The sequence below is a fragment of the Haliotis rubra genome, unplaced genomic scaffold, assembly GCF_003918875.1.
Source record: "Haliotis rubra isolate DU_JTF1 unplaced genomic scaffold, ASM391887v1 Scf245, whole genome shotgun sequence".
Classification (NCBI taxonomy): Eukaryota; Metazoa; Mollusca; class Gastropoda; order Lepetellida; family Haliotidae; genus Haliotis; species Haliotis rubra.
The window spans coordinates 1,237,218-1,254,754 of NW_025766503.1; the positions used below are offsets into that span (position 1 = coordinate 1,237,218).

The window sequence follows — 17,537 nt, forward strand, 5'->3', positions numbered from 1 at the left end:
AATCAAACCCCAAAAATTATGGTAACTAACTTATCACAATATTTTTCTACACTTTACAGTAACAAGTGTAGGGAAACTATATTTTTATATTTACTTTACACCACCCAATTTTACTCAATGTTCATGTGTCACAACTCCAGTGGCTTATGTCACAGATGTGGCATTTGAATTTTTTTGTCTTTTTCATAAGCAATAAATATACAATTTCAAAACTCCATGTTATATTGTAAAACTAGATATTTTAATATATATGTACATGAAATAAATATTATCTTTGGATTTTTTCTTTTCAAAATGATGTTACAAATTTCAGGAAATGTCTAATAAAAATGGTAAAATATGAAAAATGAAATATCATTAAGCTTGCATAATATATGTTATGTATATTAAGAAAAATTATTATGTTATGTATACCCCAAAAAGAAAAAAAATCCCCATAAAACCAAAACTAACAAACAATGGGTTGTCTTTCAGTGGCATTTAGAAGTTGTAATATTGAAGTTCAAGATATTTTTATGGATAAACTTTTACTTTCATTAACGTTTCGAGACCATTCCAGGTCTCGAAACGTTGTGAGAGAAATTAAAAAGAAGTTTAATCCATAAAAAATATCTTGGAAACAATGGGTTGTTGTTATTTGCTTTATTTAACGTTGCACGCACAACTAAGGTATTTCGGCGACGGTAAACAATGGGTACATTTGTGCGTTTTAAAAACAATTTCATTTTGACACTGAGTTTGACACTGGGCGATTTCAGTTGAGTAAATGTACTTAAAACATCAAAGGTTGCGATGTTTTCACGCTAAATTGGGATGCCCTTTCCAATCACTGTCGGCACAGTAGATGTATTTACTATCTACACATTCTGCGATCCGATTGTCAGCTATGGGATGCCCACTTCCAATCACTGTCGGCACAGTAGATATATTTGGTTTGAGCACATTTTTATTTCGTCAAAGAAACCTGGATAGGCAAACAAGCCTAGTGGCTTATATAGACGCAACTCCATTATATTGTTCCAATAGCTGGATACATAATTGAAATAATTTGACAACAAAGAAAAATACTGTGACAAAATAACAGATTGGTGTAGGTATTTTTAACCTGTCACATACCGTTATCCATTCACTGCTGCCTTACGTCGAGAAAAGCACCGTCTGCTATGTAGTGTTGACAAAATGACAAGCCAAGAGGAAATGATCAAAGCTATAAAAAACAATGATTATACAAAGGTATTGCCATAATGTTTATCAATACAAAGTGATGGCAAATACGTACAGTATATACGACTTTGGTGATAGCCAAGCAGTTGCGTTCTACATTAAATGAATATTGAATGAACGATCAGCTGGTAATTTCAGATGTGTCAATAATTAGTTGGCAACCTTTGTGTATGCTGGTCCATGTGTGCGCAAGTTCAGTAAATAGTTAGGTCCAGACATATGGAAGACAACTGAATTATCGTGGCTATTGGTCATGTGAACATTTTCGTCAAAATTGTCAAGTAGCATCTTTGTACATTTTTTCAACTACTGACAATATAACTGTACATTGTATCCATAGTATTTGTTTAATCTACATATCTTCTATTCAAGCATTATAAAACTTCGTGGCATTCCTTCGTTGGAGATTGTCATTTACAAATGCCGCTGTAGAAAAGTTAGATGAAAAAAATTGCATTAATTAGCTCAACATGAAGTGAAGTCATTCAACCAGAAGAACATTATTTAAGTAGCTGAAGTAACTGGGCTTGCTGTTTCATTGTCACACTGGTTATTGCATATCTTTTCTCCATCCTGAACTGATGCCATTCAATATGAAGTGCTTATAACCTTCTTATTAAGTAGTAAAAGAAAGTTCGCTAGTTGAGTCTAAAAGTTCGACTTAATGAGGTTTGGTGATGGAAGCCAATGGAGGAAATAGGAGCAAAGCTAGTTGAACAAAAGATTTAGAGCAGAACTGGAATGGCAGTGTAGACTGACATTAAGTCCCAGAAATAAGGTTATCTAATGAAAACATATATATTTCTATGAGACAAAAGATATTAGCAAAAGGAGCCCAGGACAATTCTTAATTTCCAAAGCCGAGGCAATCAAGACTTGTGAAATCATTCTAGACTTGAGTGGGGCCCCTTTATTAATTTACACACTCATGGATAATTCAAACCTCCAAAGAGGTGCAAGACTAGAAACAGTAGTTCTGCATATTTGATTAAACCTTAAAGGCCACTGACCCAGAGCAATTTCCGTGGACTGGTTGTTGCTTTTGTTATTGTTTTTCTCCAATGAGTACCCGGATGATATCCCAGAATTCATGACTGGCTCGTTACCTCTGCTGCGCCACCCTCATGAGCAATTGATAGTATAAGTATAGACTGATCAACAAAGATGAAATCTTTTTTACTCAATAATCATCTGTTGATTTTGTTGTAAAATTATGTAGACATTGATGAATAATTTGGTTTCTTATAAAAAAATATTCACTTTGATGAAAATGCTGATTTTGATTTAAAATTTTGATTTCATAGTAATGTTGACTTTATAAAAATGTTAACGTAAATGGATGTAAAATTTGTTTTAAGAAATAGTTTGACCTTGAATTGGGCGAGAAGCCTGATACAATAGCATTGTTTGAAAGTAAGGCTAACTATGTACATGGGGAGTCTTGGGGAGTGAGCTTGGGTTCACTACTAGTCAATCTGAATGTTGTATTAAATGGAATTATTTTGATAACAAATGAAAACATTTTAAGTTTAACCATCTGCCAGTGGTAAAAAATGTTAGGACTGAAATCAATGAAGTCAATGTATCTCTATATATTTTGTCTTATAATCCTAATTAGTTTATTATCATATTTGTATGTATTTTGAAACTTAATAAAATGCACACAATCTCCTTATACTTAATGAATTTATAACATGATTGTAATATCTAGACATTTTATAGATTGCCAACGTGTATCATATTTCACACACACACCCTGAGTGCAACCTAGTGTATGTTGTCTGTCTCATTACACTTCACGGCAAAAAAAATGATTCTGTTGAATGCCATAACAAATAAATATAAACAAAATGCAAATATTAAAATTAAAACAGATGAAAGTTATAGCAACAATATCTGGGTATTACCTTGTTCGGGGAATGTATCAATCAATATCCACATAAAGGAATGAGATGCCATTCATCTGCAGCTGACAAAGTATCATGTCATGTTCCATGTCATGCGTCTTTTAACAGTCTAATATGCAAAAACGTGATCTATCGTTTCAGGTTTTTCACATTGGTATATAGTCCCTTTGGTCATCCTAGATAGCACACCTGGCAACTAAAGTACTGTCGGAAATAGTAAAAAAACTGTTTTTTCGCATTTATATCTACAGTTTAAGTAGTTAACATGTGAAAGTATGAAATATCTGTTAAACTAAGTTCGGCCTAACTACAGTCTCAATGGTGGGGAGATAGAAAATGTAGGAAAAGGACTTTACTGAGGAGAGATTAGTGCAGAAATGAATAATGCGGGGTTTTTTTAAGTCCAAAGCGACTTATTTGGAACAGACCATGGCTTTATGCAAATTAGTGTGCGATGATATTGTATTACAAAGGACACTTTTTAAATTCCCATTTTCAAATTAAATTTATTATAAATGATAGCTGATGTACAAAATAATAACTTTAATACTGAAACTATTAAGGATGTAGCTACCACGGAGTCTCACTGTCACTATAAAGAAACAGGTAGGAGGGGTTGTCTCAAAATCAAAACCACAACGAGTGTCGCAGACGGTGGTTGGTATCGGGCTGGGGGAAAGAGATAAGATAATCCTTGAGGGGAATTAAACTGTGGAAGAAAACAGCATGTCATAACAATTTACAAATAATATCCAGTCCTGTCAATCTTCAGGTGGTCATGCCACCTATATATTTTGAGACATTTAATACGATGGCTGATTTAAGCTTTTCTATGGGTATGGGTATCATCCTATTTTACATATCTCAACTGTCGTTATAAAAGAAAGACACGTAAGATGTTAATCAATAGATGAGACATGTTCAACACACAACATGAAAAAGCATAAAATATCATTGAGATGACCCCTTGTGCCTGTATGCAGAACATGCATTTCATGCCAGGTGAGTCGATGGTCCGTCGTCATACCTGGCTGAGCGACCTAATTGACATCTATAGTCTGATCTATTGTTTTCAGCAGCTATTTGTATTTTTTCTAAGTTTTCCCTGATTTTACGAGTAAATGTGCATTTCTGGATATCCTATTACTCATTCCACTGAATGCCCAGTTAGGCCGATGTGGGTTATTTTGACATATGCTATTTGCAATTGTGTAAATTTTAGGGATACAGAGTAACAGCCTAAAAACAGGTTTTTTTTCTATTTCCGACAGTACTTTAATTGCATGATGTCCGCCATTCTTTAAAAAAGTAATTTAGTTAGCCAATAATAAGCAATCAATCAGTATATTGGTGGTTAATCCTTTGAAGGAAGGACATTGTTTTTACAAAGAGACTTTACGACAGGGTGTATTCAGTATAGATTAGTAAATCTACATACATAAACACTACCTTTTGACAAATCCGCTGTGCAGGATAAAAGCAATTAATCAATCAGCGTGTTATCGGTTAATCCTTTGATCGATGTTTGTTTTGTAACTCAGCTGCACTTCCATGCGCATATTACATAAGATGTAATACATTTGCCTCATTAGACCTCAATTTATAATGAGGAGTATTTACTCCAGACACAAGAAATGCCAAATGGGAACCTTTGTCGGGTAATCTGAGTGGTGTTATCACTAATTATACCTGTTATGAATTCATTAACTGACCATCAAGTGATTTTATTGATGACAAATAATGTGTAGGTTTACCACCAAACAAGGGTTACAGCAAGAGAGTAGTAATTGGGGTCTAGGACAAATGCCACCCGGACAAAAACCACCCGGACAAAAGCCACCCGGACAAAAGCCACCTAGGACAAATGCCACCCAAATAAAAATATAAACCACCAACACAATATCATGTTTCCCAGATGTATTTGCATGATAATTCATTTTCATTGACACACTTTCATTATTGCTTTCATTCTCATCTTTTTTCATTTTTCATTCACACTTTCATTAATATTGCTTTCATACTCCTTTCCGCGATGAAACATATTCTTGGTTGTCCATATTGGAAGTGAAATGGACAGTTAGTTAGTTATTTGCTTTATTTAACGTCGCACGCACAACTAAAGTATTTCGGTGACGGGGAAGTACATTTATTAAGAAATGAGGGGGAACAAAAAAATTGAAATTTTGAAAGAGTGGTGTTACTACCCACAAAACAACAAACAACCAACAAAAAACAACAACTGAGTATTAAGGAAATTTGAATGGGAGGCAGAATTAAAAAGGTTAAAAATATGAAATAGGTAAAGAGTAATAGAGATTTGGAATTTAATATAGATGTAGTGTTGTGAATGGTTATTGTTATTATTATTGTATTTTTTTCAACCAACCCATGTTTAAAAACATATTTATTATGTGAATAGTGATAAACATATAAAAGGTTACAAAAATGAAGTTGATAAAAAGAGAGAACTCATTTGAATTAATTTGTGATTTGTCTGGTTATGGCGACATCAATTCGGCGTGTTTGGTGATAATTTTTACATTTTGTATTTCGTGTTTCTTGAATTTGAAACAGTGGATAATGTTTTCTTATTATTTGCCAGTTATAATTGAATTTATTTATTATTTTACTGTTAACTTTATTTGGTAGGTCTGTTTTGGAGTAAGGTATTTTTATTTTGTTTTTGAGTGGAGTCCAAGTTTGGCAGCTTGGTCTACCATTTCGTTGCCATGGACTCCGATATGTGACGGGACCCAGGTAAAATGTATTTGATTATTTTTATTTTGGTGGTATAGTATTCTTCTGCATATTTTATTTACATACAATCGTTAAAATTAATCCTCCTTGCTTACATCTTTTCATAACATCTCCTCTTAATGCTACTCCAACAGGCTAAGTAGTTTTGTTAACCAAAGGATTTATTCTATTTATCTCCCCATGTGCTTAGTTAGCCTTACTTTCAAAACAATGCTATTATAACAGGTTTCTCACCGAATTCAAGTTCAAACCATTTCTAAAACAAATTTTACATCCATTTACTTAACATATTAAAAAAGTCAACATTACTATGAAATCAAAATGTTACATCAAAATCAACTTTTTTATCAAAGTGAATATTTTTTTATAAAAAAACAAATTATTCATCAAAGTCTACATAATTTTACAACAAAATCAACATTAAAGTCAAGATTGGTGGTAATTGTCCTCTCTGCAATGGCAAAATACCTGGGTGGCTTTTGTCCTTGGTGGCATTTGTCCGGGTGGTTTTTGTCCGGGTGGCATTTGTCCGGGTGATTTGTCCGGGTGGCTTTTGTCCTGCTCCCTAGTAATTGTTGTATTGCATGCAAGTTTGATTGCCTGGAAAAAAAACTTATGGGCAGACATTGTTTTGAGGATACGAACAGAACTTCATTGTTACATAAGAAATATATATAAGCATTTGCTTTGTACTTAGTTAAAAACTGTATATACCTATGTACCTAAGTAAAATTTCAGATTTATATTGCAATGGCAATTAAGTGGGGTTGTTTAGTTTATGGATTCAAATATATCAAATGTGTGTTTTTGATATCATAGCATACGTAATAGACATAATATGTTTACATGATTAAATATTGAGGTAAAAAACACAGAAATAGGATCAAATTGGATCAGTCACTATACTATCCAAACATTTGAAAATCTGAAAAAGCCTACACTGCTGGGATACTTTATTACAATCAGACAAGAACTACGGGGGATGTTTTCAAATAACGGCATCTGATGGGCATCCACCCTTCCTAATGTCCCACTGATTAGGTTGAAGAAATTCTGCCAGGGTGGACAGTAGCCCAGTCGAGGGAGCAGACACTGACCAGTTTGCATCTAGGTTTTGTAATTAGACTGTTGGCTGGAAACAGTAATCGCTCTGGATCAGTGGCCCTTTATGAACTGAACCTGTTGTTGCTGTGAAAGGCAGCTGTGTTATATTTGTGCACACCCTTGCCATTGTACTAACAATTTTGCTTTGACCAACAGATGGAGGAGATGTTAAATAGAACATTGAGATCCTGCATCAACAAAAAGTTGAAGATACAAACAGAGGCATATATGGGTGTGATGTCCCCACTCTGCCTGGCAGTCATTGAGGGAGACCCAGCTGACACAACCATCATACAACTGCTACTTAGAAATGGTCAGCTGCATGCTCTATTGCATGAATTTTAAATTGCTATGGTGTTATTATTTCTCAGTAGTATACCCTCTGTACAGAAACCTGTATCTGCTTCAGTGTAGTACAGTGAAATTTAATTGTTATATTTTACCATTGATGAAGACATTTGGTAGCACCACTGCTGCTCCTCTCTTCCGTTTACAACAGCCAGCAGCTCTTCAGGTCCTCATGTTTGTATAAATTGAAGTGCAAGCTTTTTTAGTCATTCAAACAAATATGAGAACACCTACATATTGTCCCATACCACATTTATATATTATGTAACTTTGTTTCTTGAAACATATTGAAAACTGAACATCCCATGCCTCAAAATGTGATTTTAGACTGGCAAACATTTATGGTTGTGCTTGGGAGATTGGTACCAAGAACAGGTTTAGGTTAACATTTGGCAAATGACAAGGTCAGGTGTGACTATAAAGAGGATAAGGTTCACCCAAATGCAACAATGCACATACTTTCCATATCATCTGTGGATATGCTGCATACAAGGTTGACACTGCTGAATCCTGTCATTGCACTGGTTTAGTCACCAGGGCACAGATATGACTATTAAGAAAAGTGCAAAGCCTTTGGAGAAGTCACCAGATGGCTGCAAAAGGTGCCATGTGCAGATCAAGATAAATACCAGTGCTGGACAACTGTTATAGCATTCTGACAGCTTTGTGCCTAAGATTCACAACTGCAGATGTTACTTTGACTGAGTCAAATCATGCATATGAATATCAGTGCACAGAACCATCAAGAGCTGTTGGTATCAACAGGCATACAGCTGGAAGACCACCAGTTGGCACATAACATAACTGCACAGTGTGCATGGTGTTGAGCTTGGCTCTGCTGGGATAGGCAGCAGTGGTTGCAACATTTGTTCACAGATGAGTCATATTTCTGCATGCAGTTGATGATGGCCATGTGAGATGGTGTAACATTTGAGAACAGTTTCAAGATGCCACAGCATGCTAATAGGATCAGTTTGTTTGTGACTCAGTTATGGTGTAGGGAGGTTTCACTTTGAATCACAGAACCCCACTGTATCATGTCAATGGAAATCTGATAGGTAGTCACCAAAGGGATGAGATGATCCCTTGCTTGTTCTCCCTGCTTCGACAACCATTGGTTTTTGTGCAATGCTTCGGCAGTCATTGGACCTAGTGCCATACTCTCGGATCATTGGACTTGGTGCCACACTCCAGGATTATTATCCCCCACCACGAAGTGTGGGGAATATGGGTTTGAGCTCCAACCGTCCGAGATGATTTTCTCAGAAACCGTTATAAACCAAACTTGGTATGTGTTTTCTGGACATGAATGCCTTGATGGAAAACGTGTTACAATTTGTTACAGAATTATGGCCCTTGTCATGTGTTTCTGGACTTAGTGCACGGTATCCCCAATGGGAACAGATTTTCTCAGTAACCGTTATAGAAGGGAAACCAAATGTGGTATGTGTTTTCAGGACATGAATGTCGAGGTGGAGTTAAACAGGAACAGGGGTTAGGGGATATTGATGACCATGTCTTCGTGTTGGATCTGGTGCCGTACTTCAGGAAGATAGTGATAAATAATAAATATCAGAATGCAGTTGCCTGCCTATTACCCAGATTTGGTGCTGATCAAACAAGTATGGGACATACTGAACATGCAAATCATATCTCTGGTCACCCTTCATTAACCCTACAACAATGTACCAGTGCAGGATGGTCTGTGGAAAGCGATAAGAACTTAAAAACTTTGTCAGGTCCACAAGGAAGTGGTGCAGACACAGTGTCAGTTCCTTGGGTGGTCATACATGTTATTGACACCCTTGTCATTCGTGTGACTTTATGAAATACCACAACTGGTTTTGAAGGCAATATCTGGGTTACCTTTTTCATATATGACCACCAGATGTCTTTTCTTGATGGATAGATTCTATTAAAATCATCAATTTCTATCGATTGTATTTTGTCTCTTTGTGTCTCAACACAATGCATGGTGCTGCCATACTTGTTTGAATGAGTACAGGATTTGTAGTTTCCTCATATTCGCCAATCAGATGTGGAATATAACTGAAGTAAGCTTTCACACAAAGCAAAATGGGTTATTTATCACCGCGTATGTTTAGTCATTTAGCTGTAAAATGATGTGCTTGGTGTGGGAGGACAGCGTATCAATCTTGTATCCGAAAGAGCTGAGGAGTTTGCCAGTTTCAAGCTAAATTCATTGTTTTTCAGTCTATGTCTATATCTGAAAGACAACAATTGTTTACAGGGGCTAATCCTCGGAAACAGAGAGACTATCGCATTCCTACTATCCTCCCCATTATGACGGAGTACTTATCTCCAGTGTTCATGGCCATCAAGGAACAGAACATCGCTGTGCTCAAACTGCTTCTTGAGGCTGGTGGGTTTAGTTTCAGAACTTCATTTAAGAGAATGCATGTCATGTTCTCTTGGTACCTCCAAAGTAAAAGGGGCGGTGGGGTAGCCTAGTGGTTAAAGCGTTCGCTCGTCACACTGAAGGCCCAGGTTCGATTCCCTACATGGGCACAATCTGTGAAGCCCATTTCTGTGTGTCCCCTGCCATGATGTTGCTGGAACATTGCCAAAAGTAGCATGAAAACCCAACTCACTCACTCACTCAAAGTAAAAACATGTATGTCAAGATGTGTAAATATATGGTGTTCTAAGTATTTTTAAGATTTTGACAGTTAATTTGCCACGACATGTTTGTTCCTTCAAAATTGTGCTGTTACAGTTTTACAAATCTCTGGAAACAAGTACAATACTTATCATTTTCTTTATTTCGTCATTATACTGCTAGTGAAAAAAACATTTGGGTTGAATTTTGACCTGTGACCATGTTACCAAAGACCAATGTAAGTGGAACTTTGTAATGTTCTGGAGAAAGTGACTGAAAATCTTTACCATGAGCAGAAGTACTACCAAAACAACTGCCTCATACATCAGAATAGTAAAGCAGTTTGTGTCAGTTTATATACCAACAGAAAAAAGTAACTGTGCATAACATAAAATTGCGTAAAACGTTATAAAAATAACACTTATTCACTTTTTGCATGTTTTTTGACACCTGAAGTTCACACACTTGATATTGAAAATTGAAGAAGGTTGATTATTCTCAAGCCTCTGAATGTTGTGGAAAACATGTTAATTTAAAACTAAACTATAGTCTGTTTGCAGTGAAAACGTAGCGGTGAATTTCACTTTAAACAAAAAATGTAAATGTAATAAAGTGAAATTAAGATTGCAAATCCCCATAATTCTACCTTGCCAATTGAAAATTTAAATCTTAGAATTTTATTCAACTTAGGAAAAAAGTTGTTTAACAAACGATCATAGTTTCAAATCGCATATATTGGTTTGTATTACAAGGGGGTAAGCGCAGTTGTTGGAACAGTGAAACAAATGCACGTGCTGTACGTGATGAGCGTTAACTTAGACCAACCCTCCTTGTTCTCGGTATTTCATTTAATGTGCATACCCCCTTGTAATACAAACCAATAATACCTACTTGAAACTATGATCGTTTGTTAAACAACTTTTATCCTAAGTTGAATAAAATTCTGAGATTTAAATTTTCAAATGGCAAGGTAAAATTATGAGGATTTGCAATCTTAATTTTACTTTTTTTGATTTACTTTTTTGTTTAAAGTGAAATTCATCGGTACGTTTTCACCGCAAACAGACTATATGTGTACATCATGCCACGGCTTACAGAAAATCAGTGTCGCTGCGCCGTGGGTATGCTGGAGACTAGAATGGCCCAAAAAGAAGTGGCCAGACATTTTGGTGTCCATCGAAACATGATCTCATCTCTATGGAGATGTTTTCAACATAATGGGAACACACGAGAGATTTGCCTCGGACTGGCCATCCACTCGTGAAGTCATGTCAGCAAGACAACCAGATTCAGCTGACCCATCTAAGGAATTGATTCCAGATTGCCAGTTTGACTGCTTGGACCATTCCTGGCTTATGTCCAAACAGTTCCAGGACTGTACGGAACCAACTGAGGGAGCACAACATATCCAGCGCCGATGGCCTGCAATACATCTAATTTTGCTCCAACACCACCAACAGGCACGTCTTGCCTGGTGCAGACAGCATCTATGGTACGGGAGACAAGATTGGGGTGGTGTTTTATTCGCTGATGAGTGGAGATTCATCTGGACAGCTCAGATGGCAGGGCTAGGGTGTACAGACATCGAGGTGAATGGTATGTTTACGTGTGCATTGTTCAACGTCAACAGTTTGAGGCGAAAAGCGTTATGGTTTGGGGAGGAATAACATCTCATGGTCTGACACAACTTGTCATTGTCAATGGCAATCTGACTTATCTGTGATACATTGATGAGATCATTTTGCCTCATGTGCAGCCGTCCGTTCAAGGACAGAGACGTAACTTCATGCTTCAGCACCATAATGCCCGTCGACATGTTGCTTGTGTGTTGTGACAGATTTCCAGAGACAGCAGAACATTCTGGTAACCCCTGGCCAATTGCTTCTCCGGACATGTCCCCTATCGAGCACATTTGAGATGAAATGGAGCGACGTTTACATCAAACCCAGGATCAGCCATTGACGTAAGCTGAATTCCGGCAAGCCTTGGTTCAGACATGGAAGAACATTCAACAAGCTTTCTTTAATCGCTTAGTGTCATCTATGCGGCGGCATTGTCAAGCCTGCATCAATGCCAATGGTGGACACACACGATAGCGAATTTGTGATACTTTGGACACCACATCTCTTCAAGGGCGTGTCATGATGCGTAGTGTCAAATCATACAGATTTCAATATTATCCCCTGTCAACAGTTAAACAGTGATTAAGGAAAACACCACTAATCATGTTATGGCATAACATCAAATAATGCACAGTTACTTTATTCCAGTTGTATATTATAATTAGATAGTGACTCAGGATTGAAGTATTCATTACAAATATGTGTATCAGTCTTGCAGTAATTTATTAATTTGGCTTCTTAGAAATGAGCGTTCACTTATCGCTTTCTCTGGAACATAATAAATAATAAGGTCACATTTATTATTAAGTTTCCTTTATATATGTTATGCATGATGTCTCAAACATGTTCTCTAATTATCTGTGTATGTATTAATTAGGTGCAAGTGCAAGTGAAACCTCTCCAGAACTAAAAGTTCAGGAAGAAGAAGGGGGTTCAATGCTGTACTGTGATACACAAGAGACGTGTCTACATAGGGCTGTACTCATGAAAAATCCTGCAATGGTGGAACTGCTTGTCATGAAGGGTGCAGATGTCAATGCCTTAAATAGTGATGCCCAGACTCCTCTACATAGTTGTGGGTATCAGTACCACCCACAGGTGTTCAGGCATCTTGTGTGTGGCGGTGCTATGGCTGTCAGTATGGACCAAGAGGGACAGAGTGTGCTGGGCCTGCTGCTCAAACCACAGCTGTGTGATGGTGGTGTAGAGGTCTGCACCAGCAGGGAAATCCAAGACAGGATTGAGAGTGTTCACCTACTTCTGTCGGCAGGATATGACCTTCAAAGGGATACTCCTGTCAGGAGGATGTGGATGAAACAACCTTGAACTCGAACATCAGTGGGATTTGTCAAGATAAACAATTTTTGGTATTTATAACCCACAGACTTGCGAATCCTCCATCTCTTGACTTTTTGTGTTGTATTGCAATCAGACGTCTTTTGAGGTACAATTGTCATTTATCTGTTGTTGAATTTCTGCCATTGCCACAAAAGTTTAAAGACTACATTTTGCTAAAGACATATTGGAAGTAATATATTTGGTGGATGCAAACAGTATTTGAAGCACAATATTTGGTGGATGCAAATAGTACTGGAAGTAAGATATTTAGGGAAATAGTGTTGGAAGTAAGAATGTTTGGAGGATGGAATTGGTACTGGTGTAGATATCTGTGGTCGGCATGTTGTTTGAGCACTGTGCCAAGTTTCCAGTTTATGCTTCCTGAAGACCTTTGAACACATTAGATGTTTTCCTCGCTGGACAAAGGCAGGTGACCCTGTTTCTGTTTGAAACCATGCAGTGTTTGAATGGACTTAAGGAAATAAATTTGAAGTATCAATTAAAGGGGTGGGATTTTTTTCAAGTAACTCATCACTCATATCAAGCAAGTCTTGAATGACAGCTGCAGAATGTACAACCTATTCCACCCAAAATGTCTGATTTACGCATGTACTTCAATGGAAATGCAATCTCAGCAATCTATTGGATATTCCAGAATTATTTTGTGGTCAGTTTTCACATTTGAATGGACGTTTTTCAAAGTGTAGCGTGGAAGATAAGTTTGTGGAAGTTGCATTCTGACAGGCTAATGTTGACTTTATAGCAAACAAAATAATTTCTTTTTTCTTTATCAGACAATAGGTCCTCAAGATTTCTCTAACTTCACTTTGCATTAAATATACTTTGAGAAAACCCAGAGTATTTTTACACCATCCACACATCATTTCAGTCTGTCTGCAATTTCAAAATGTGATTTGTATATTGTCATAAGGCCAGACCAATTTTATTTCTTGTTTTATGGATTTTTGTCCTCAGAAAACCCTTAAGGCAAGACGGGGAAAACAAATAGAAATAAAATCGCCAGTCAAAGTAAATTTTTAAACTTATCCTATCTCACGACTTGCACCTCTCTCTCTTGCTTCAACTTTAGTGGAACGACTGTAAACTTTTTTCCATAGGCCTCCTTGTCCATTCGCCTGTGCACTCCATGCTGCTCTACTAAATTAGCTTCCTAGTTTCTAATAAAGCTTGCAGCATGCTCCACTAATTGCCCACGTGACTACCTTGAATGATCATTCTCTTTCTTGTCGCACGACGGTGTGGACGTGCTGTATATTAGGGACATTATTTCACCCGAACATCGTGGGGAAAACTGATAATCAGTCAAGGAAAAGGAAAGTTTGTGCTCAATGCAAGACGAATTATTCGTCCCTCGACCCTCACTCGTCTTGCAGTGACTGTATTGGACAATGTAAATGGAACAAACGATGTGGCAAGTGTAATTCACTAAAAGATGAGGATTTTAAGGCCTACCTTCGTGTTTGCTCCCGGAACATCGCCGATAGGGACAGGAAATCAACAGAATCTGATCCCACTCCCGCCAAGTGTATCAAGTTACAGCGACAGAAAATCGTACCTTCACGCAAGAGAGTGACGTCTGTGGTTCAAGAGGATTTTATGGACACTTCATCAGATTCTTACTTATCTGAGGTCGTTCGGCACCTATTACGTACGCATCAATCACCTCCTTCCATAGCGTCAGATCACTCGCGGGTGGTTGTGATCGATAATTCTTCGTCGCCTGTCCCATCTACACTACCAGGGGACCTTAGATCGACACTATCATCATCCAGATCATCGGTACATATCCCCTCGACTGTCTGAGTTTGTTTGGATCCTGGCCAACCGGGCTCAACCAGCCAACTGTCTCCCCACCGTTCATTGAAGTGGACAGAGCTGGCTACAACAGCGTCGCCGGGGGACGTTCATCATGAATCAACACTTCAGGTTTCGTCACCTAATCACCGATCCAGATCACCACATCATTTTAGATCACCACAACGATCTAGATCACCTTCACGATCCAGATCACTATCACAAGCCCGATCTAGATCACTGTGCCGATCAAGATCACCGGATCGATCCAGATCAGAGTCATGATCCAGAGCACAACTAAGATCCACATCACCTGATCAATCCAGATCACCTAATCGATCAAGATCACCCAAACGGGTCCAGATCACAACTTCGAATCAGATCACCGGACAGATCCAGATCACCGAACCGATCCAGATCACAACATCGAAGTAGATCACCAGACCGATCCAGATCACCATATGGATCCAGATTACAACTTCGAATCAGATCACCGGACCGATCTAGGTCACCTAACCGATCCAGGTCACAACATCGAAGTAGATCGCCAGACCAATCCAGATCACCAAACCGATCCAGATCACAACATCAAAGTGGATCACCTAACCGATCCAGATCACCAAATCAAGCCAGATCGCAACTGCAAACCAGATCACCTGTTCGATCCAGATCACCTTATAGATCCAGATCATGATCACAGTTTCTAGTTAGTGCATCGAATCGATCCAGATCACTTTACAAATCCACTTTACCAACCCAGGTCACCTATATGATCTAGATCACCTTAGAGCCATTGACCAATCGGGATCACAGTACAGATCCACATCTCATGGCCAATCCTATTCAGATGGTCGAACCAGAGCTCCAATCAGAACCAGATCACCAACTAGGACTACAGCGAGCCAGACTAGTTCTTTATATCATACAGGAGCACCTAGCCATACTAGGGAATCCAGATCACCAGCTTACCAACCTACTTTGGTACTTACCACATCGAGATCTCGATACAGTTCCTCTGACCAACGTTCGGGTGATCATTGCTCTGATACCACTAATAGGCCTACAGTCTCTTACGATGTTCCGTCTACACGCTCTGAGAATCCTTCGACTCACTCTAGGATCATAGCTGAGTCATAGGAACCTGATAACAATCCCACTCCTACAGCGACTCCGGATCTTAATATGATGATCAGGGTGCCGTTGTACAAAACAACCTTAGAGCTAAGGCTACCTTAAGTCTACGTTAATGAATGTGAGTTACGGTAACCTTAGCACTAAGATCGCTTTGTACAACGGCACCCAGGGCCATAACCTCAGCCTGGAACCAAATACAGCCTTCTACGCCAGCCCATCTGGCATCGGTAGCTCCTGGCTCGATTGATGCAGTCCAAATAGCCATGCCTGCATCTCCCCTTCACCCTGAGTTATCTACCCCTGGGGGTAGCTTTGCAGCAGTTGAGACACCTCAGGTACTCCTTTGGATTGTTGAGAAGCTCCAACTTCCCTGAGTACTTCAGCAGATGACCTGGATCACTCTTATACTCTTAGGAACCAGGATTGGTCTACCATCACCCTACCACCTCGACCTTGTATTCTGAAAGCATCAAGAAGTATCTAATAAAGTTGATAAAGAAACCCACTTTCAAGTCTCGATTGAACTGTTAAAGATACAGAAGTCACAGTTCAGGACTCATTAAAACAGCGTCGAACTGCACAGTTCATCCCTACCAATCAGATTTCTGCAATCTTTTTAGGTGAAGCATCCACTCAAGGCCGTGGCAGAGGAAACAGATCTGGCCGTGGTGGTTGCTCCGTCGCCCCAGGACCAACTCTGGCCCAGGGACCAGCCGGGGAAGCAGTGGCGACTTGAGACAATCATACGATTGGGACCTCCCACTCCCAGTCGTTCGATTTACAACACTCCGGTAGGTGGGGAGATTGCAGATCTTAAGCCCGAATTGGACCATCCTCAAAATCCGTTACATCACCAACCTGCTACTTCATGGCTATCAGCTACCCGTTATTGGCAGTCCACCTCTGGCGTAGCATCCAGCTCATCGCTCATATCCTGTGGACCAGCTTCAGACTCTGCAATCCACAATAGATGCGGCTATTAGACAAACTTCGCAATAGAGCTCCTAGGTCCATGCGTAGCCTGTCACTCAGGATTCTACTCCCCAATCTTCTTGGTTCCAAAGACTTCCTCATCAGCCTAGATCTTCAGGATGCTTATCTTCAGCCCGTTCGATACATCCAGAACACCGGAAGTACCTTAAGCCGTGTTCAGCGGGAATCACCTACCATTGGAAAGTCCTACCATTTGGAATTTCCGGCGACCTGCATGCTTTTACCCAAATTACCAAGCCAATAGCGAGCTTCCTCCACTTTCCAAGGGATCACCGAAGCTACATAGGCGATTGCATCCAGGCACAACAGGATCCGATCGTATTATTGCTTGCATCAGCTACACTTCACCACCATGCTGCTCAGACAGTTAGGGTGGCTGTTGGTATTGCAAAATCGGAACTAATACCAAGTCAGAAACTCCAATTCATCAGACACTGTTACGACACTTCGTCAGGGGATGATGTTAGGTACCTCAAGACAGGGTGGATAAAAAGATTCAGCAATGCATTCCTCCAGGACTGTCTCAGGCAAGAACCTTCACGACAGTGGCAGGGGCTACTGGGCCTTCTGGCGTCAGCTCAAGCCTTAGCATTACAGAGGCCGATTCCAACTTTCGGCCGACACAGTGATTTCTACGCCCGTACCTTCAGGCCGACAACCCCAAAGGAACTAATT

The 17,537-nt window shown here is 39.0% G+C and overlaps 1 protein-coding gene across 1 annotated transcript; it reads left to right on the forward strand.

Annotated features, from left to right (window-relative positions):
• Window positions 1–1,147: 1,147 nt before the first annotated feature.
• LOC124279041 (homeobox protein Wariai-like) lies at window positions 1,148–13,424 on the forward strand. The gene is made up of 4 exons (XM_046714837.1): window positions 1,148–1,233; window positions 7,149–7,305; window positions 9,592–9,723; window positions 12,460–13,424. The coding sequence occupies exons 1-4, from the start codon at window positions 1,180–1,182 to the stop codon at window positions 12,906–12,908; spliced, it is 792 nt and encodes a 263-aa protein (XP_046570793.1). The 5' UTR covers window positions 1,148–1,179; the 3' UTR covers window positions 12,909–13,424.
• Window positions 13,425–17,537: the final 4,113 nt, after the last annotated feature.

What these genes read in the sequence shown, in the direction of transcription:
- LOC124279041 (XM_046714837.1), top strand. Translation starts at nt 1,180, where the DNA reads ATGACAAGCCAAGAGGAAATGATCAAAGCTATAAAAAACAATGATTAT. An exon ending in AAAACAATGATTATACAAAG is followed by an intron (nt 1,234 to 7,148) that starts GTATTGCCATAA and finishes TTTGACCAACAG; the next exon opens with ATGGAGGAGATGTTAAATAG. An exon ending in CAAACTGCTTCTTGAGGCTG is followed by an intron (nt 9,724 to 12,459) that starts GTGGGTTTAGTT and finishes TGTATTAATTAG; the next exon opens with GTGCAAGTGCAAGTGAAACC.